This window comes from Leuciscus leuciscus (genome assembly GCF_965113295.1).
Source record: "Leuciscus leuciscus genome assembly, chromosome: 4".
Lineage (NCBI taxonomy): Eukaryota > Metazoa > Chordata > Actinopteri > Cypriniformes > Leuciscidae > Leuciscus > Leuciscus leuciscus.
Genome location: NC_138728.1, coordinates 18,448,517 through 18,471,163, shown reverse-complemented (window position 1 = coordinate 18,471,163; position 22,647 = coordinate 18,448,517). Strand labels below are relative to the sequence as shown.

Here is a 22,647-nt window from a genome sequence, read left to right as displayed (position 1 = left end):
GTGGTAACACACGAATTATGTCGTTTTTTTCTGGCTGTCAGCCACCAGCCAAAAATATAACTAGGTCTTCATTAGTCTCACGTAGCCAGACCTTCAGACTGACTCAATAGCAGCTTTCATTGACCAAGGACCGCCTAGAGGACGTCTGACTGACATGTAAAGCAACCAATCACAGCTCGTTTTGGGGATCATGTTTAGGGGCGTGAAAATGGAACGTCGGTGTCTCTACAATATCACACCGGTGTGTAAAACCCTGTATTTTGAAAGAGTCAATGCTGCAAACTTTACATTCTTCACACACTTTTGAAAAAAATGTTCTCATTGTCACAGTTGTAAACATGAAGGCGTTCTTCTTCCATGAGGGGGTTTGGCATCACGGCATCTTTGTTTCCAGTCGGATTGTTAAAGAATGAGACGCACATCTCACGGACATCCTGTAGAATTCAACCAATCAGATCAGACGTTCAGTCGACAGTCTGTGGGTGTGACGTCTGAGGCTGAGACTAGGTCTTCATAAGCTAGTATATAATATATTAGTTAATTAATGGACTGGTATCATGAAAAAAATGACTTTTTTTCTTGCTCATTTACTTGTGAAGTCAGAAATTGACATTGTTACATAAAAGTCCTTATTTACAAGTCAATGCTGTTGATTATTTAACAATTTGTTGTTAAAGTTGCTACTTTTTTTCAGTTTAACCAATCATAATGTCATTTAAACTTATAAGTCTTAAAGGCACAGTACAGCCTGTTCAATGTTAACACAATAGGCGGATCTTTTGTGACGTCATTGTTTATGTTTGTCGCGTTGCATCATGGGAATCGTGTGGCAGGAAACACCGCTAGATACCTCTAATTTGATTGTTTTGCACGTTTGGAGGAGGATTTAGAGAAGAGGATGGTTCACTCTTGCTGTGTGGTCGATTGTACGGCTCGTTGGGGGCCTGATAAAAAGTTTTTTCGAATTCCCTCCGAAAAGGATCGCGAAAAACGAAAGAAATGGTTGCGTGCAATTAGGCGATTGAACCTGGACGCTCCGAAGAAAGCCTGGATTCCTGCAGCTAACGTTACTGATCGAGTTTGTGAGGCTCATTTTGTTCATGGTAGGCCTAAGTCTTAGTGACTATGTATTTATAGAAGATTGAATAAAAAAAATAATAAAACTGAGTCAAATCAACCGAGTCATATGTTTTCGCGTTCTGATTCAGGTGTCCCAAACCGCGATCCACAGCACCCAGACTATGTTCCTCACATCAAAATGGGCTATTCTGGATCGCAAAACTTAAAAGCAAAAGAAAAGGCTGTTCTAACCTCTGCTTTTAGCACGATCACTGCTTTCTGTTTGGCAGAAAAGATCGGCCCAACTTTTTGAAAAAACAAAATAATCATAGGCCTCCAGACTTTTGAAAGCCTTTAATCTTTCATGAGTGAAGGGTCCAGGGATTTCTATTAAATAAGAATAAATGTCTCCCCAGCAGATTGGTGGCCAAGACACGGGCAAGTCGGACCAACGTTTTTTGTCATCCCAGATCTCATATGGGCTTTGAATAACTTCGATTTTGTCACCAATACAAATTTTGAGCTTCTCTCCAAACCTCCTCCGGTCTTCAGATGTTAAAGTGCTTATATATTGTGGATTTCGCCCGCTAACTCTCTTGAAAGTGCTCGTCGCGTCTTTACTGCCCGCAATACTGTTTGTTTTGTTGCCACACAACCACTCGCGCATGCGTACAAAGATGTCAACAAAGATCCTCCTATAGCCTAACCATGTGTGATGCGCTAAAAGGATATTCGTAGTCAATTTTTTTGTATGTACAATTTCTCTTTTCTCAAAAACGTTGAAGATGTACTTTCTGGCAATGAGGTGAAAGCAGCAGCTGTGGGACGTTATGAGAATTCAATACAGTCTGTTCCCTCTCTCTGGGGGTTCTGATGGCACCTGTTCTTCATCATGTGCTCTGTACTCACTCAAGGGCAATGACACCCTGAACACTTCACTTACTCATTTTGTGTGGGTTTGTTATGAAATCCTCTGAAAACTTGGAAAACTAAGTTGAGCTGCTGACTGTGAAGTTCTTGTCAACAGAAGAAAAATCTGGTCCTCTCTTGACCTCTTCTCCAGCCATTAGGTCACAATTATAATAATTCTGGAAAAAAAGAAAAGGTCTTATTGTGCATATCATTGAGTAGTTTGTTTGGATGGCTCATTTCCAATAACTTTGAAAGTATTCCCAAAGTTTCATACACATCATGTTCCATTATCTTTTTTGTTATGAAATAAATTATACAATTTATTATTTTAATTCCATGTTACATACTGAATCAATCGAATTGAATCATTAAAAAGATCCGAGAACAAATGCAACTCGAACATTGCTAATTTGGAAGACAAACTAAAGCTCAGAGTTGTGATGGATCTTGAGGTCTGTCTTGTGTTTTATCTTGTAACTCATGTAACTATCAAACTAAATATGCCCTTCGTCAATAAGAAAGAGTCATCCAGAATGGCAAATGTAAATATAGAAATATTACTGTCAAGCCTGTGTGCGTTTCTTTAAAAGTTAAAGTTTGGGCAAACATTTGAGAATCGACTGGAGAATAGATAGGCATGGGAAACCTTTAATTCTTGCCTAGGAGGGACATTTGCCCTACCAAACAATCTAATAGCTCAATGCCCGACTATTTTCACTGTTTTTGTGTGTGGCAGAAAAGTGGCTGCGTCCAAAATCGCATACTCTCTGAGTAGGTACATATTTTTGGATAAGTAATTACTACACGGCCGTTAAAAAGTGTGTAGTATGAATATAATCTGGAAGTACTACATCATTATCATGTGACCTATAAGCGTCAGTTGCGTCGCTTCACTTCCATTCACAAATCCTCTCCCGTGGCCTCATGGGATAGTAAAGTGTCCATCATATAATGCAGCCTTTCTCAAAGTGGGTGCCGCGGCACACTGGGGTGCCCCCTGACTGTGTCAGGGGTGCCGCCAAAAAATTACGTAGGCTAAAATAAAAAATAAAAAAAAGAAATCGGACATGTCATATATAAATATATTTGAATTTACATAAATACATTCTTCTTCTTTTTAACCCTTTCGAACGTACGCTCACACCGGTGTGATCAGTCTAGGCTGGTCCCTGGAGCACCGGTGTGATTAGAACGGTCAGTGCATGACGTGATCAACTGCTAAATTCAAATGTGCTTTCGCGCGTTGGCTGGAGCTGAGCCAGAGACAGGCGCGCTCAGCTGTCATATATCACAACTTTTCAGTGTTTTCATCCACATAATGTTTGTTTTAGGTTTCAGACATAAGTACTAAAAAAAACAATACATTTAGAGTTTGTAAAATACACACTGATGTCAAAGGAAGAGGCAATACTAATCCTTTCCATTATAATTAGTTTTATTCATATCAGATACACATTGTGTAAGTAACTTTAAAGTTTACTCTATTCTTCTCCCAGTTCACCTGCCACTTACTTTTATGTATTTCGGGAGAAGTGGATGAATTAACGTGTTGTAAATCCAACAGATCCGATTCTCTGAACTGCGTCTGCGGCACAAACTAACATGGCGGCGCCCATCGCGCATACAGCTCAACTAACGCGATCGTTATAATTGTGTTCAAAAAACAAAACACTTCCACTTGCATATATTTGACAATCGGAATATCAGATATTTCATGCCATATCTAACAAATTTGTGAATATTTTGAATAAAAAAGGAAAAATGACATAAAAGCAGATCATCATTCATTCAGCTCTGTTGTTGTTGCGGTGTGTCACGTGACAAGCAATAACGCGTCACCATGGAAACCATAAAGTGACACATTCTAAATAACGGTCACCTTGAAAAACTCACGCTGGCGGGTCAGCCAGAATATAAAAAATTTACGTGTGAAAGGGTTAAACATATGATCGGATTAATAAAATTGTAAATTCATTTTAGATAAATATATATATATAAAATTTGCATTTACATTTGGGTTATGCAGTGTTTTTAAATTATATTTTACACTGGGGTGCCTTGAGATTTTATGCACTTTTGAAAGGTGCCCTGACTGAAAAAAGTTTGAGAAAGGCTGATATAATGCACACTTCAGAATCTCACCGGAAGTAGTAGATCATCCGGGTACTTTTTGAGTACTGTGAATTCGGACATACTACTTTTGTTACATAATGTTTTTCGCCTACTATATAGTAGGGAAGTATGCGATTTCTAATGCAGCCAGTGTGTCTATGTAAGTATCTCCTCTACAACCAAAATCTTGATACAAAATATTGGTTACTTTGCTCTGTTGTGAAGGAACACTACCATTCAAAATGTTGGGGTCAGTATGATAGAAATTAGTACTTTTATTCTGTGACACAGAAGACTTGAGTAATGATGCTGAAAATTCAGCTTTGTCATCACAGGAATAAATTACAATTGTATTTTTGCATTTTTTTTTTAAGTAAAGCAGCCTTGATGAGCATAAGAGACTTATTTCAAAAAATTAACTAACCCCACACTTGCTTTGTCTGCTGAATCTTGTATTTGGTTTTTGATTGTACTTTTGTATTTGCTATCTAGTTCAACTATGCTGCTCATCTCCAGTTCTCCCATAGAGGGCGATGAATCTCTTCCCATCCTCCATCTCGTACACGGAGAGAGAGCTTTGTGATAGGTTCCCACTGTTAGGGCACGTTTCTTCTGCAGCGTCTCAGTGCTCAACCTCTCTTTCTCTTTCTGTCTGTCTCTCTCTCTCTCGGTCACTGCAGAGCGACACTCTCTGTTACGGCAACATGCAGAGAGACTGCCTGTAGCACTGAACCCATCTAACGCTGCTAGGAAACCTGCACACTGTGGCCACAGACCTGTGGAGACCTGGACTGCACACACACACACACACACACGCATGCAATCACAGACACGCTCAAATCATCGCCTGCAACATCTGGCTGAACCGTGCAAGAGAAGTGCAGTTCCATTGCGCTCTGTGAGTCGACAAAACGTGTGTGTGTGTGTGTGTGTGTGTGTGCATGTGTGTGGGGGGGGGGGCTTCAGGGTCTGCAGTCTTTATTTATTTCTCTTCATGGAACTGTGTGTGAGACTCATCAATTTGTGTGTCATTTGCTGTTAATTTCCTGCTCTGTGTCATCCAGACACAACTATGTGCCGATGTTGGATTTTAACACATGATTTGATTCTATTCTAAAGCAGAGGTTTTCTTTAACTGATTGTGTGTGTGTGTGTATGTAAATAGCATTATTGTCATGTCTAATTAACCAGTATGTCTGAAGTAGGTTATTTTAGACGCATCGAGTTTGTTCTACGTGGAGTTCTTATATCCACCAGTGTGCATACATGAATCGATGGGTGATGTGTGTGTTTGGTGGGTGCACATTTGAAGCATGGAAAACTGGTTTCTGACACCCACATGAGCTCAGTTACATAGTATGATGTTTTTTTCTATACTGTACTTACCTTTTTTTTGACGACATGTGACTGCGCCTGTGATGTCTAATGTTTCAACCAGCTTGTGTGCATTTAAATTATGGTTTAAAGAAAAGTTGACCCAAAAAATAACATCTTCACAAAAGAAGAAATTTAGAAAAATGTTCATGCTGCCCTTTCCATACAATGAAAGTGGATGGGGACTGGAGATTTTCAGCTCCAAAAAGGTAACAAAAGAACTTTAAAAACAATATACAAGTCATCTTTTGGACTTGTATGTCTTATAAAAGCCATATGATAGCTTTAAATTAGAAACAGACTGAAATTTAAGCCATCATTTTGTTTGATAGCCGTGGTCACCTTTCAAGTGGATGGGGACTGGGATTGTCAATGAATACAAAAGCATCATTAAAAGAAGTCCATGTGACTTGTGCATTGTATTCCAAAGTCTTCTGAAGATATATGATCACTGTGTGAGGAACAGGTCAAAATTTAAGTCTACATTATCTGAATTGTACGCTCCACCGAAGATCTCAAATCTTATTCGTAGATGCGCATGTTCAAACTTGACGGATAACAATGCATCACACTGAGAGTACGAATGCATTGCACATTAAAACTTAAAATTTTGGGCGAAATGGCCCTTTAAGGATGTGAAATGTACTTACTGCTTTTCAAAAACTTGTTTGTTGGAATGATTTAGAAATTTGTAGAAATTCTGTATGTTCTCACTAGTCCTGAATTTGACACGCCAAGTTTTAATATACACACGCTAAAATGTAATTTTTTTAGTAAACTGGCCCTTTAAAGATGTAAGGTTCACTGTGATAATTACTGCTTTATAACTGCTTTTTTTTTTTTTTTAAGGATTTGAGAATTTTCAAACACTTCAATGTTCATTTTTGGGTGAACTTGCCCTTTAAGAATCTAAGCTTTACTGTGAAATTAACTTATTGCTCTTTGAAAAAAATAGTTTGTTGGAAGTATTGATGAATTTGGAGAAATGCTGTATGTTTGCACTAGTCTTGATACTTGTTAATGCGACACACCACGGTCAAATATAAGCTTTCTCAAAATTTTATATTTAGGTGAACCGGCCCTTTAAGGATTTAAGCTTTACTGTGAAATTTACTTAATACTCTTTGAAAAAAATCTAAATCAAAATAAAATTGGGGTGAGAAAGTTGGAGAAATGCAGTTAATGTGGGTTGGGTGGCTCTATATATATTTCACTGGCTCTTTTCCATATTCCCTCATCTGTCTATCTCTGTTTTTCACTTCAACCCCCCTCTCATTCTTCTCTATCCGTCTGTCTGCTGATAAAGCACATTTTCCGAAGAGAACCCCCTCCCCATTTCATCACAGGATGTAATAATGATGACGACGTGTGTGTGTGTGTGTGTGTATTTATTACTGGAGCGGCTCATGGGGATCCCTGCACACTTATGTGTTCAGATTTCAAGTCTTTTCTATGTACTAGGAAACATATCCATGTGTATGTATCCATGACTTTCTGAGTGTTATATCTATGGGAAATAAATGAAACCTGGAAGGAAGGACCCTCTTAAAAGCCTGATAAAGGTTTTTGACCACAGAACAAAGTGGAAACTATCACATATACGTTTTCTCACAGCTCTTCAGGCGATCACTTTGAGGTTAGGTTTTTGTATCGAGTGACTAAATCATGGTTTGCTGCAGTATTGTCAGACCTTTTCCTTGGAAAATAGAACGGCCACACACACATTCACGTAATGGAGTCCTTTATTACCACAGAAAAACTGCACACAAAAGCATTTCTTCACAGAGTTTATTGTGAATGTGAAGTAAACGGCAAGGAGCCTGTTATCAGATGAGATTGTATCGGGGTAGAGGGTCATCTAACCGCCTGTGTGTGTGTGTGTATGTGTGTTACAGGAGGTGTTGTGGATAAAGATCTCAGGCAGTATCTCAACCTGCGATTCCAGAAGGGATCTTTGGACCACGAGCTGCAACAAATTATTCGGGACAACCTCTATCTTCGAACAGTACCCTGTGAGTAACTCTTCGCCCTGATTTCCTTAACCTTCGACACTGCTGCCCTCACTGGCTTGGCCTTTTCATGGACTTTTTATTGATGAATTCCTGGCTGATATTGTCTGATCACTGCAATGGAGTACTTGATTTTGCAAACATGAAATTCTTTGGAACATCGCAACGACACTGCCACAATGCTTGGGTGGTTGGCAAGGCTTTGGTAAGGATTGGATGCACTTGATAGGATGCACTTGGTGGTTGCTGGCATGTTGGTAATTGGTTGTTAGTTTGTTTTGGGTGCTTTCTAGCAGTGTTAAGGTGAGGTTCACACACAGCTCAGTTGTTTTTGGGAGTGACAACCACATTCTATAACCGAACTCACAACCGTAAATTTTCAAGACTCAAACGCATTCTTGTAAAACCCACGTTGTGTGACGTAACCGGACTGGACAACTAGTTGTCTGTCACGTCATACAGTGCGAGAAATCGGAGACGAGTTCTGCGTCATCTGAAGGTTTTAGATCCAGTCACTTTTCACGTCAGATTTGTGTTCTACACGCGACTCATATGCTCCGCTTTCCACCCAGATATAAAAGCTGCTGTCAGTTGATGAAGATTTGAAGGATGAGACTCGTGTGGCTCGATTGGACTCTTGTCTTATTAAAACTTGAAAGGATTTCCGTGAGGATTTTGCTCAAGTGAAGCCCTTGTGTTATGTGTGTGTGTGTGTGTGTGTGTGTGTGTGTGTGTGTGTGTGTGTGAGAGAGAGAGAGAGTGAGTGATTACTGTCCAGCTGAGAGACTGAGCTGTGATTCCATTAGACCAGAGAGCGACACGTGAGATCCGTACCCAGGAGAAAGAGAGTGGTTTGGAGAATACAGATGAGAGAGAGAGGGATGGATGACAAGAGATTACGATAAAAAAATGAGAATGAGGTATGAGGACCTTAGATGAAATGCCTCAGATGTCGGATTCATTGAACGCTTGCAAGAGGAAAAAGAAACAAGGACACTGATAGCTTGAAATAAGAAGAGCAAGATTGAGGTAGAGAGGAAGAAAGATTGGATAGTTTGGAAAAACCTATGCATACAAATTTATTTTCATTCATATGTAATGCAACTGCTCTTTTCCAAAACCTAGTGAGCTGCCTACTTAGAAAACATTTTAAGGGCATCATAGGTGTGCTAGCGACAAGAAGATTGTTCCACAAGGTGGCCAGCATAATTGCATTCTAAGATGTCTCATTTTGGCAATTTCAATGTGAAAAGGGGATGAAAATGTTCCTCCAAGAGGGTGGACAGATTTTTACTCAATATTTGTGTGTGTATTATAACTCATTGTTTGTTTTTTTTTGTTGGTTTTTTTTGTGTATTGATTACAAAATGATAGCTAATGAGATGTATGCAAAATGGTTTAGATCAAATGAACACTTATTTTAGGAATATTTACTTACTATGCATTTCTTAAGGTTAGTTATCAGACTGCCAAGGATTTTCATGTGGTTAGCATCGCAATATGCTAATGGAACACTTCGATCTATTTACTTTTATGTTGTCACGTTCTTAGCTTAACACCATGCTAATGGAATCAATTGTTTAATAAATCTGAGGAGTGCTGTTTTGTGTGGCGCATACCAATAATCTTGAAACTGCCAAATATTGATCATTTATTTGTTGTCTTACTATTCGATTCTCATGCTGTTTGCTTAGCAACATGCTAACATCACACTTTATTGGATTAAATTGTAAGGTGTGACGACTTGTTCTTAGTTTAGCATCATGCTAATGATATCAATTGTTTGATAAATGTGAGGAGGGCTATTTTGTCTGCAACATGGTAATAATCTCAAATGGTCAAATTTAGAAAGATTATTGGTCTATTACTAATTTAATGAGCTTAGCATAGCACCATGCTAACGTAACACTGCGAATCAGTTGTTCAAAGGTTAGCAGCTTTTTTGTGTGAAACTTACCAGTAATCACAAAATGTCCAAATATCGAACAATTATTTATTGTGTTAGGCTACTACTTATTAGATTAATACCGTTTTCTTAGCAACATGCAAACGTCACATTGGATTAAATTGTGAGGTGCGGATCTAGTTTGATTCACCTGATGAGCACTATTTTTGTCCGGCATGTGCCTATAATCTGAAAATGCCCAAATTGTTGTCACATTATTACTTGGTATCGTCAAACTCTTTTGAATGTATTTTCGCATCTCTTGTGGTGCGTGAAGTTGTTGCCTATATAGAGAGTTCAAAACCAGTTACTTATGATGTTCAGTTTCCAACACAGTTTCTCACACACACACACAAAAAATGCTATTTTGGTTTCAATTCAATTAAAAAAGTTCAATTAAAAAACTTTATTATCTATCAACCAGTGATAGAAATTTGACCTAGGTTAAAAGGCTCAAATATACACAGTACAATCACAGACATCACAAAACACAAGTAATCCAAAGAAAGTACCTTTCAAATATGTAAATAAATAAACAAAGGCTTAAATACAATATACTAATAAAACTATTTGGTCTTATTTAAAATAGAAATTAAGGTGTGATTAAGCTGTTTGTTGTAAATTCATATAAATTAGTAGGCTCTGACATCATTTATATGCTTTTGTCAATTCCACTAAGTGGTAGGTTTAGGATTGGGATTAGAGATGGAGCTTCATACTTTTTTCACTCAAATTGTACATTTTTATGTGAATCTCATTTTACAAATTTGTGCAAAATTGCACTCTCATTAAATACCTAGATTTTCTCATGAGATCGGGTTGTCAATTTCGGTTTGGATGTTGCCTTTGAAGCCCATTAGGCTTTTGGAACAGAGTTTATATTTCACAGAATATTATTTCTGCAGAATTGAGTTTGTGTATATGTAAATCCCAGAAAGACAGTGACACCAGAGGAAGTTGACGATGTGTCCCCATTGCCGTCACATTATCAGTCGCGTGATTGGCTGCTTGCTGAGTAATGACATTAATGCTCATAATCACAGAACTGTCTCATGAATTATGCAGCAGATCTATTACAGCTTAGGATGCCATGACAGGTTAGGCCTGCCACACACACACACACACACACACACACACACACACACACATACACACACACACACACTCAGGCGGGAGCCAGGGTGACATTAGAAGTTGTTAGTACTGACATTGAACCTCTACAGAAATGAGACGTGAGGCACTATTATAAATGGGGAATGCAGTGTCCTCTAACATCTATCAAGAGACCCAGAGATAGTGCCTTTCTAAAACATCCATGTTGACCACTGCTCATATTTGCTGCATCTGAAGTTGAACACTTCCCTGATATACAGTACGTGAAAAACAGCATGCCAATAGAGACTCCACTGAGATTCTGAAGTGCACATACAATGGACACAATGCGGCCACGGGAAAGTATTTGTGAATGGCAGCGAAGCAACGCAACTGACACCGTATGTCACATGACACATCCCATACAGTCTTATCTATGTCTGGTGTGGCGAACTGACCCATTCATGTTTCTATTGTTCTCACTGGACAAAGCTTTCACACTTCTGCGGTATGAGAAATAATCTTCATTATTCTTTTGTATTTATTAAGAGGCTATTAGCCTTTATTCTGGCATTATGGGTTTTCCATTTACATTGCTTAGATCCCAATATACATTTATCCATATATTATAAATAGTCTTTCTAGAAAACAAAACAAAACAAAACATTTTCTTATGAACTTGTGCAAAATTCTTTGGACAAAATACATCATGAAATAAACTGCACCTGTTAGCATCAATTAGCATCAGGCTACATAAGACAATTTATACAATTAACCCTATGCTTTTCCTCAACTCACTTTAAACCACCAACGAGTGTTTGCTATAACTTCTGTGCGATTTAATGTCAAATATCGAAGCTGGAGCCTTTAATCTTTCTAATGATACTCAGTTTTTTCCAGATCAAGTAAGAGTGTGATGTTTTATCATGCAGTGAATGTTGAACAACAATCTGGGGCCGTCAGCGATCTTTGCATTTAAAGGGGTTCAAAATTCTGCCATTATTTACCCTCATGTCGTTCCAAACCCAATTATTTTTTGGTACACAAAGGGAGATGGTTTGAAGAATGTTCACGGTGCTCTTTCCTCATACAATGAATGCTAAACAATGAATGCAATGAATGCTCTTACTAGATCAAGAAAATATGATCATATAACACCGATTTTATCATCACTGCATTGGTTACCTATAAAGTTCCGTATTAATTACAAGGTATTGCTACTGACTTATAAAGCCCCAAACGGCTTAGCTCCAGTCTATTTAACAGATCTTCTATCACCCTATAATCCATCGCGCTCTTTAAGATCACTAAATTCAAGGCTTTTGGTCATACCTAGGATATCCAGAACCACCAAAGGAGGGAGAGCATTTTCACATTTAGCTCCAAAACTCTGGAATAGTCTTCCTGATACTGTTCGTTGCTCAGACTCGCTCTCCCAGTTTAAAACTAGATTAAAGTCGCATCTCTTCAGCCAGGCATTCATATAATCCCACAGTTCAAACTACAATCCGGCCTCTAGCTCATAAATGCCAGAGGAGAACTGGCCCCCGACTGAGCCTGGGTTCTCCCAAGGTTTTTTTTCTCCATTAGGTCACCTGATGGAGTTTTAGGACACCATTAGGTCACCTGATGGAGTTTTAGGACACCATTAGGTCACTTGATGGAGTTTTTCGGTTCCTTGCCACTGTTGCCTTTGGCTTGCTCAGTTGGGGATATTTTGGGGATATTTAATTTAATTTTATCAATCAATAAATTCCACTAGAAACAAACCTTGTTGTATTATTTTAATTTAATACTGTGAAGCTGCTTTGATGCAATCTGTATTGTGAAAAGCGCTATACAAATATACTTGACTTGACCAGACTTAAACTAGGGACTGTTAAGGGACAAAAGAAAGACACAAGAAGTTCATATTGGTTGGAACAACGTGTCGTAAGCAAATGATGACAGACTTTTCATTTTGTGAAATATTGGTGAACTATTTTTAAGGGTGGTGTGTTTGTCAGAGTGTAGTCTGTAAATCCAGAATGTTTGAGGGAACATTTGAAGTCTCATAACAAGACTGAAGCAGGTCTCATTTTCACTTCAGAACACAGAAATGTGGATCAGGCTTTTTCCAAAGCACCTGCCAGCACGAACAGTCTGACACATTTTCAGAGCAAAACCACACACCTGAAAAATTGAACAAGCTTGAATTGCCTTTATATAGTTCTTATAACTCCCTTGTTATTGAATCAAAAGCTCTGATTTTGATTTTAAGCAACATTCTAGACCACGCAAGCCTGAAATATGATTTTCAGATCTCCTGAAAATTGATTCTTTGAAGAAGTCTGAAGAAGCGGTTTCATCATTCCAGTTATCAAAAATGGATATAAGATTCAACTACATTATATATTTTCCAAGGCTCACATTTTTGGAGAGATAACACATTGAGTTATTTAGGAGAAGATCGATACGATGAATTAATTGGATTTAATTATATTTGTCATGGATGTGGAAGATCTGGTTCTTTCCAGTCAACATAAAATTAAAATTGACCCTAGTAACTTCAATACACATTCCTGGCCTTATCATGCACAATTCATCAAAAATTAATAACTTGCTCCTCTTCTGAAATGGCTCTGCTTTCGCCTGTCATCACTTTGGCTACGCAACTGTCGGTTAATGTTGCAACCAGCCAACCTGCAAAAATCATGGGTTTCTGAAGCAAAAGATTATTGAAGTATTTTCTAGTACAAATATCTAAACGTCCTTAAAACATGATAGATTTATTTAAAACTTGTTTTATCTCCAACATTCTGCTAAGTTTCTTTTTTTGAAAGAAATCTCAATGCTCACCAAGCTTGCATTTATTAGAACAAAAATACAGAAAAACAGTAATATTATGAAATATTCTTACAGTTTAAAATAACTGAGATTGAGTTGAGATTTTCAGCATCAGTCTTCAATGTCACACGATCTTTCAGAAATCATTCTAACATGCTAATTTATTGCTCATGTAACATTTTTTTATTATTATTACTAATCTTGAAAACAGTTGTGCTGTTTTTTTATTTTTTATTTCCAAGATACTTTTTTTTATTTTTGGGATTTTTTGATAGACTGTTCAAAGAACAGCATATATTTGAAATGGAAATCTTTTGTCACATTATAAATATCTTTACTGTCACATTTGATCAGTTGAATGAGTCCTTGCTGAATAAAATTATTGAAAAAAAAGAAGAAAAATTCACAGTTCTAACCAACCGTAATTTTTTCATTCCATCTCAGTCTTCATTTTCATCTCATTTCTCGGGTATGATCTCTGTTATAGTTGTTTTTGATTGGCTTTTTATTTCTCTATATCCACTTCTCTGCATCTGACTCTGTATGTCAATCTTTGCCTCTCTTTTGCTCTTTCTAGCTCTGTTTTCCACTCTATTGGCATGTCTTTGTATTTCTCTCTCGGTTGTGGTACTCAAGCGCCATGATGAGGGCTTTAGGTTTCCATGGTAACTGCCATGCCCCCCCCAGTCTGCGTCAGACCAGTGACGTCTAGTCCCCCTTCCACCTCATTCCTTCACCCAGTCCTCAATCCTTTATATGAATACACAGGAAGTCAGGAAATGGGGCTGCTGTTGTGGAGCTCTTACGAAACAGGGCTATAATTGGCCAGGTTGCATGTGCATTGTGTGCTTTGATTGGAGGACGGGGCTTTGAGAGCTCCTGGCGTGAGATGAAGAAGCGTTTAACTGCAGATGAGGTCGGTGAGGAAGTCTGCCATGGAATGAGACCAAAGACAAGAATGTGTGTGTTTAAGTTTGTGGACTCCTAAGGGGTCATTTTTCTTGTTTTACTGCTGTAACTCTCATGCCACGTGGCGCACATCCAGATAGAGATGCATTAAAGCAGATACACTCAAACACACTTTAGAGAAGAGAATTTATCTTTAATCTCTTTTTCTACACTCACATTTGTGGGTGATTCTCATGAAACCATGCCCACTTAATATTTGAACAAAAGAAGAAAGGAAAAAAAGAAAAAAGAAGAAATAAGATTTTGCACAAAGTAAGTGAAAGCCATTTTAGGACCTTATTTCCAGACATTATTACTTATTTATTTTTTGGCAAGCCTCCCAAAATACCATTACCATAATGTGAAACATATTTTTTATGTTTGCATATTATTGAAATTCAGTAGTAAAGTAATTAGTAAAGTAAAGTAAGGGGTGTCTACAGTACTTATCAAAATACCCATGATGGTTAATAAAAGAAATCAATTGCACATTTTTGCAATAAAAAAAAAAAAAATATATATATATATATAAATTTAAGTTTTTATATATGGCCTGGCTTTGAAAACTCAGGGGTATGATTTCTTAAGTTGCATGAATTTTGTTCATAATTTTTTTTATTGCATTTATTTTTCATTTCTTTACAAATCTCTAAAATAATACCATTTATTAATAATAATAATTAATTATACTAAAATTAACATGTAACTCTACTATGCTAGTATTTGTACATCATTTAAAAATAAACATCATTGTAATTGTTTTAATGCATCACTGCATTTAATGCATTATTTATATACTATTATAGTATTTATTCACATTTCATATACTATTAGCTTTTATTTATTTATTTATTCAGGTTTTTTTTATGCTCATACATACAAATATCTCAATTTCTTACCAGCTCCAAACTCAAGTCTTCTCTCCCTCTTCCAGTTGGAGTGTCTTTTTTCTAAGACGTCCTTCTTGATTAACTATCCCTGCGTAGGCTGTTGTAACCAGATGAGAGGGAGTTATTTGTAGCTTCGAAAAAGAGAGATATTGAAAGGCCTGAAAGGGTGGCAGCATGTCAAATGACGTTAGAAATAGACCATACTTCCCCAAACAATCCCATCATCCATTTTCCTTTCCAACTTACTTTAAATACCACTGACACTAGACAGTCACTTTTTAGCATTTAATTGCCTATTTTGTCTTTCGTGTGTGTTTCCCTTTGAAACAGGAAGTTGTATTTGAATATATAATAGCTATTTGATAGCATGGTCAGATCACAAATTAATTGTGTATGCCCTTACGAACAAAATGAGTCATTAAAATATTTTATCCTTTTTCCTGAAAGAGAAAGACGGCTTAAATATTTACTATAAGTGTGTTTTTTCAACGCATTCTCATCCTTGGGCGTCATAATACTGACGCTTTTGACATTTCGTCTACATCGAACGCACATGGCACCCTTTAGCGTCAATATGAGACGCACAGAGCTTTGTTCGGTTATGGGTAGGTTTAGGTGTAGTGTAGGGATAGGGTTAGACCGCTAGGAGGCGCCTTCTGGCCCATTTCTATCTGCGTCTCATATTGACGCTAAAGGGTGCCATGTGCGTTCGATGTAGACGAAATGTCAAAAGCGTCAATATATGACGCCTTGGGATGAGAACGGGCTGGTTTTTTCTACCTTTAACAGCATGCGAACATCTAGATTAGCTTCAAAGCTAACATGCTGGACTAAAAGCCACAAAACTCATCTAGTTTAGAAATGATCATAGTATTCCTGTCCTTCAAAGCTAACATGCTGGACTAAAAGCCACAAAACTCATCTAGTTTAGAAATGATCATAGTATTCCTGTCCTAGTCATCATTACAGATCTTCTAAACTCTCTTTAATGTGTCCATATACGTCTCAGATGCTGTGGTGGAGGCACACATGTTGCGTATGAGGTCTAATCTGTTGACAGTGATGTCTAAATCTGACATACTCGCTGGCTTTCTGAAGCCTGTGTGGCACAGCTGCAGTCAGTGTCGAATGCAAACCACACTCAGTGAGCCAATTATAATATCCTTATCTCCAGAGTACAACACAAACCATCCTGGAGTAAACACACTCACAGCCCAATTCCAGCACAGATCCCCCATGATCCTTTAGAACATGTACCCCAAATAGCCTTTCATAATGAAAAACACCGGCCCGTGGTTTTCATTGGTTGTCCTTGAATGTTCGTTCTTTGCAGTTACTTCCATTCCAGACAGTTACTTTTGGAGACTTAAAGGGATAGTTCATCCAAAAATGGAAATTCTGTTATAATTTACTCACCTTCAAGTTGTACCAAACCTGTATGAATTTCTTTCTTCTGTTGAACACAAAAGAAGATATTTTGAAGAATTTTGGTAACCAGACAGTTAATGGTAGCCATTGATTATTTTTTACTACTCTGGAAGTCAATGGGGTCCATCAACTGTCTGTTTACCAACGTTCTTCAAAAAAATCAGGTTTGGAGCAACTGGAGGGTGAGTAAATAAATCATTTTTCATCATTGGGGGGGGACTATCCCTTTAAGCAAAAGTCACAGTTTGTTATACATCCATCCATCCATCCATTGTCTGGTTACCAACATTCTTCAAAACTCATTCAGGTTTGGAGCAACTTGAGGGTGAATTTTTGGGTAAACTGTCACTTTAAACAAAAGTCACAATTTGCTCTCCATCCATCCATCCTTCTATCCCATTGCTAGTAGAAACAATTGCGATAATAAAGAGATTAATTTGTAATTTTTCTATCCTATAAAGTGTTTCTTTCCACTCTGACTTTGCGTCACAGGAATAAATAAAAAATTTAAATATATTAAGATGGAAAACTGTTATTTTAAATTGCAGTACTATTTCACAGTTTTTACTGCATTAAAAAAATAAAAATAAAAAGTTAATAAATAGATACATTTATCCCAACTTTTAAATGGTGGTCTGATGAGTGAGCATTGAACTCCAAAGTCTTTATTAGAGTCAGGTCTTTAATGTCAAGAACATGTGGTGTGTTTGTTACCCTCTGTTGAAAGTCATATGACACTCAGTGGCTATTTGTGTTATCTGTATCACTAGTGTTGGGCTCACATTTAGACACACACTGTACTAAAGTACTGTAAGTACTATCTTACTATGTACTATTTGGAAAGGGGCAGAATGTGCCGTTTGGTAACATAATGACATGAAGGGCCCTATCTTACACCCGGCGCAATGCAGCGCCAAGCGCGATGCATGTGTTTTTTGCTATTTTCAGCCTGACGCAGTTATTATTTTCACGTCCTGCGCCACGTTGTTTAAATAGCAAATGTATTTGCGCCCATTTGTGCACCCATGGGCGTGCTGGTCTGAAAACGAGGTGTGTTCTGGCGCATTGGTGCGTTGCCATTTTGAGGCAACAGAAATAGACTACATTGGTAAACATTGGTTTAACGCACGTAAATCCCAAAACACACCCATTACTCATTAAGAGATAGGGACAACCCTTTTAGACCATGCGCCCAGCGCGACGACCATTTTTCCCGTCGATAAAATAGCAAAAGTGGATTCGGACACATCCTAAGTGAACTTGCGCTTAGATCATTAAAATAGGGCCCGAAAACTTGAATGAATTTTCTACTTTCAAAGTCACTAAAATCTTCCCATAACTCTCCCTTCAAGGTGTCCGGTCCTAATTTGAAGTCTATCCAAAGTCTACACTGTGCCAAATTCTAGATATATGCAAATTGTTATATCCCTTGCGATTTGCTTTTCAGGTGAATCCAGCTGTTTTAGAAGGTTGTGAAAATCATTCAGTCAGGATGTGGCCATTGTATGGAGAGTGTGCATCTATGGACAGTGGAAATTTGGGTTTTTTTGCCACTCTTTAAGGCATCTAAGAGGGATATGCGTGGAGTGGGATGGTAGTGTAGGGATGGACAAAACACTCCACTGCATTAATATTCATGCAGCGACGCATTTTTAGCTGAGGAGAAATGGCGCACTTTCGAACAAACATGAGCCCCATCCATTATTCAAAGCCATTGGACCTGTGCTTATGCACTCACACAATCACAACAAACAAACACACACACACACACACACACACACGCACACACACATGTGCTTGTCTCCTCTCCGGAATTCTAAAGAAAAGCAAAACTTTATGCGGATAAGGCCTTAAGTGGGACTACATAATTAATATGAGCTTTACCTGTGTCTCGAGAAATCGAGAGAGTCTGACACTTCAACAGTTACTGTACACTTGAGATTTTCATTTTTTGGAGATAAATGAGAAGATTTCACAAAAACATGTCAAAAAACAATTAATAATAATTAAGAACATAATTAAATATTTAAGAATTTTGCATAAAGATAAAATAAGTTGCATTTATTTGACAGTATGTGTACTTACAGTGTACTCACCTAAAAAGTATTGGGTGATATTAGGTAACTACATGTGTTAAGGTTAGGTTTAGGGTAGGTTCAGGGTTAGTACCTAGCTATTACCCAGTTATTGTAACTATAATAAGTACATATTATGTACATGGGGAACAGGACTGCAAAACAATGTGCTTCCAAATAAGTCCCAAGACCAAGATTTTTGGTATTTTGACAATTTTTCTAATGACAATTAATAGGTTTTCTCCCATCAGTTTCCGTTTCCTTTTAAATTATTGTGTTACTGTAATAAAGTAATGAAAATAATCTTTTCTAGAGAACAAAATGTTACTGTAATGTATAAATACTTTATTACAATAATTATATATTATATGTATTATAAAATATTATTTATGAAAATTGAGAGTGAAAATGTGCTTAATACTAACAATGCCAAAATGATTGGTCATGATTAATTTTAAAATATGAGGTCTGATTTTATTTTATTTATGTATTAGTTGTTGTTGTTTTCATTTTATTTGTTAAAAATTGTGAGGGGAAAATGTGCTTAATAGTCAGTAAAATTATTTCACAATGCCAAAAATCGTGGTTTAAAAAAAAAATGTTTCATGTTTTAAAATGTAATGGTACATGGATGGATGGATTTATTTATTTATGTATTTAATTTATGTTTACCTAACCCCTTTCTATACCCCTGAAGACACACTCATGTTTGCTTTGCTTATCTAAATGAGGACATGAGGGCATACACTTATATTACAACTGTTTGCATTATTTCTTGGGACAAATTTGTACCTAAACTATAGCTAAGCAACACACACACACACACACTGTAAAAATTGTTTTGATTATTTATCACAACTTAAAATCCAACATTGTTTCAACTTTTAAAAAGTATGTGTTCATGCTTGACTTAAAATATTAAGTTTAGTTAACTTTAGTTAGGTTGGATATTTAAGTTATCTCAACAAATTTTAAGTTGTTATAACTAAATCACAGCCACATTTTTTACAGTGCACACACACACACACACACACACACACACACACACACACACACACACACACACACACACACACACACACACACACACACACATTACTAAACCATTTGACTTCACTGCCAGAACCTGGTGAGAGAGACATGAGGAACTAAAGAAAAGGGTAAGAGGGGAGACATAGGGTCTTAAAAGAAGGAAACGTGAACCAATCATGAAGTTTGGAAGAAGAGCGAATGGAAGTTGGAGGGTGGCCGGTTCCTTCCGTCTCTCTTTAGTCTAATTAAAGCGTGAGTCAGAACTCAAGAGCCTGCTGGGCTTTAGTGAGCGTGGCTACTATTACGTCTCTGTGTGGTAATTACTGCAACGCTGTGCTTTGAGGGCAAGGCCCGGAAAAAGTGGCGATGGAGGACGTCAGCAAGCCAACTGAGCGGGTGAAGGGTGGAGGGAAGTGCTTTGATTGTCCGTGAGAACTTCTGTTCCTACAAAACAGGATGAGACGGCTTCGTTACTTTGATTAGTTGTTTTTATTTACATCGAATTTGATACAGGGCTGACGGTCAAACATTATCCTGACTTCATCTCACTGGCAAAACTCGCCAAAACAATACTAGGGTGTTGTGAGTGTTGGTCATAGCTTTCAGTGTGGTTGTTAACATTCTTGATAACATAATGCTGTGTGGTTCCTATTCCCGGTTGTTTTAAATAACTTGAAACATCAACAGTTTGTTACGTGTTTTGAAATGTTCATTTCCTAGAAATAAACTCACAAAAGATATCATGTTTCACCCAGAAATGATAGAATAAAACAGACAAGAAATGGCTTTTTATGTTGATTATTAACATTATTATCATCAGAATCAGAATGAGCTTTATTCATATTTCTCCCTTGTTCCATTTGTTTATTAATTATTGTAATGCAAAGAAATTTAACAAATTTACTTAACTGTATTGAAAAACATCCTGCATATATATATATATATATATATATATATATATATATATATATATATATATATATATATATATTACATGTATGTAAAACATTGAGCTGTTAAAAACAGTAATAAACTGTAAATTTGTATGTTAATTATTGTAATGCAAAGAAATGTAATTCTAATCACTGTAATATAATATTGAAAAACATCCACATAACGAGGATGAGATTATATGTTGATGAAAATGAGGACATTTTGTTTGTTTGCCATTAGGTCTGAATGGTTAAAAAAAAAAAATAGCAGAGTTCCAGAGTTTAATACTTAAGGTTAAGTGGTTCAAATCCTTAAATTGTAACTCTAATATCAACAGTTCCATAATTGATTTGTTTGTCCATGATTGACTGTGAGATTCTGCTTGTAATCTTCCAAAAGAGTGTGAGTCAGGATGTGGGCTTATTATTAAAGAATAGCCCGTCATAATAATTGAAACTTACCAGACAAACTGTGCCATTACGGCTCAAGTGATTTTAGTTACCCGAGGGCTGTATTGATATTCATAAGCTCTGAGAAAACTCTGCTTGTGAGGAGGTGGTAAAGTGAGACCTGCTCTGTGAATGAATGTCAGACACTTAAAAGTTAGCTCAGTGACTTTAAGACTTAGAGGACAGGCTTGTGTTGAATATGAATGATTGTAAGGCGAGAAAACATCCTAAACCTCCTAAGAAGTGAATCTTTAATCTTGCTTCTGAGAAGGTAGTCTCAGACTCGAGACCATGCCCACAGCGAGTGTAAAGAGCCTCGGATGCGGATTGCACACAAAAGCGGATAGAGCTGGCTAAAGTTGCGAGCTCTAATATGATTGGCTGATTTTTACAGTGTTCCCAAGAGTGACTGTACGCAGGACTGTTGCAAGCATGGTGCGCAGTGCGAGTTTGTCAATGCAAGGCCCCGAATTGACAAAAAAAAAGTTTTAAAAGTGACATTTTGGTCTGGCTAAGCCGTCTAACAGCTCTCAGGAGAGGGCCAATCATCAAATAAGACAGGCTTCACTGTTCACAGAAAACGATGCCTCAGTTTTAACGGTGAAAGAGTTCAAGGTAAGGTATAGGCTAGCTAACATTTACAGTATATGAAATATAAAAACCAGTGATGCAAACTACACTCTAAAAATGCTGGGTTGTTTCAACCCATGTTTGGGTCAAATATGGACAAACCCAACCGTTGGTTTAAATTTAATTAAATTTTTAAACCCAACATTTGGGTTTGTCCAGATTTTACCCAAACATGGGTTGAAACAACCCAGCATTTTTTAGTGTACTTGATTTTTTTTTGTCAAATGTAGCCATTTTGCATTGAAAATATATCATTTACATGATTTGTTTAATTCATAATTGAATGTGACGAGACAAGAAACATTATAACAGAGCCATTTTTGGCATATTAGGCATATAATTAGGATGTGAGCATATGTTAAAATAAAAATATAATTTGCAAATAGTTCAAATGCATTGCAATAAATTCTAGTTTTCCAGACAGCACCCTATTCTCAAAAAATGTCTGATTTAAAAAATACCAATCTTCACATGATTGCAATGATGATGCATTTGTAATGCTCACTTTTCATCATCTAATCAGTTATTGATATATAAAATATAAAATAAAATTTTCAATGAATATCCTGTTTCACTCGTGAATATCCCAGATTGCAGAAGTGAATGTCCAACCTGATCTCATGAGTAGAATGAACTATTTTACATTTTGGCAAATTGGTTATGAATTTGTATGATTTGATTCATATAAAAATTCACCACTAATTCACCAAAGCATAAAATAGTTACAAATTTCCATGAGAGTGTGTTGGAATACCATTTTATTTTAGGGAACAACATACATTTTTTTTGTTTTATTCCAAATATTCGGTTCAGCAGCAGAAGTCTGCAACCAATATCCATTTTGCCTATCAGTCGACGTCAATATCTTTGAGTTTGTGTGAGTAGAAAGATGAATGGGCTCATGCTGAGTGTATAATGTGTGTGAGTGAGTAT

The 22,647-nt window shown here is 37.0% G+C and overlaps 1 protein-coding gene across 9 annotated transcripts in view; it reads left to right on the top strand.

The window, feature by feature from the left end:
• The window catches only part of magi2a (membrane associated guanylate kinase, WW and PDZ domain containing 2a), a 246,271-nt gene that overhangs the window by 53,710 nt on the left and 169,914 nt on the right, over positions 1–22,647 (top strand). For all 9 annotated transcript variants that reach the window (XM_082168179.1, XM_082168181.1, XM_082168178.1 and 6 more), the window contains exon 2: positions 7,353–7,469. In XM_082168179.1, coding sequence (XP_082024305.1) covers positions 7,353–7,469 — 117 coding nt within the window. The remainder of the gene's footprint in view (positions 1–7,352; positions 7,470–22,647) is intronic.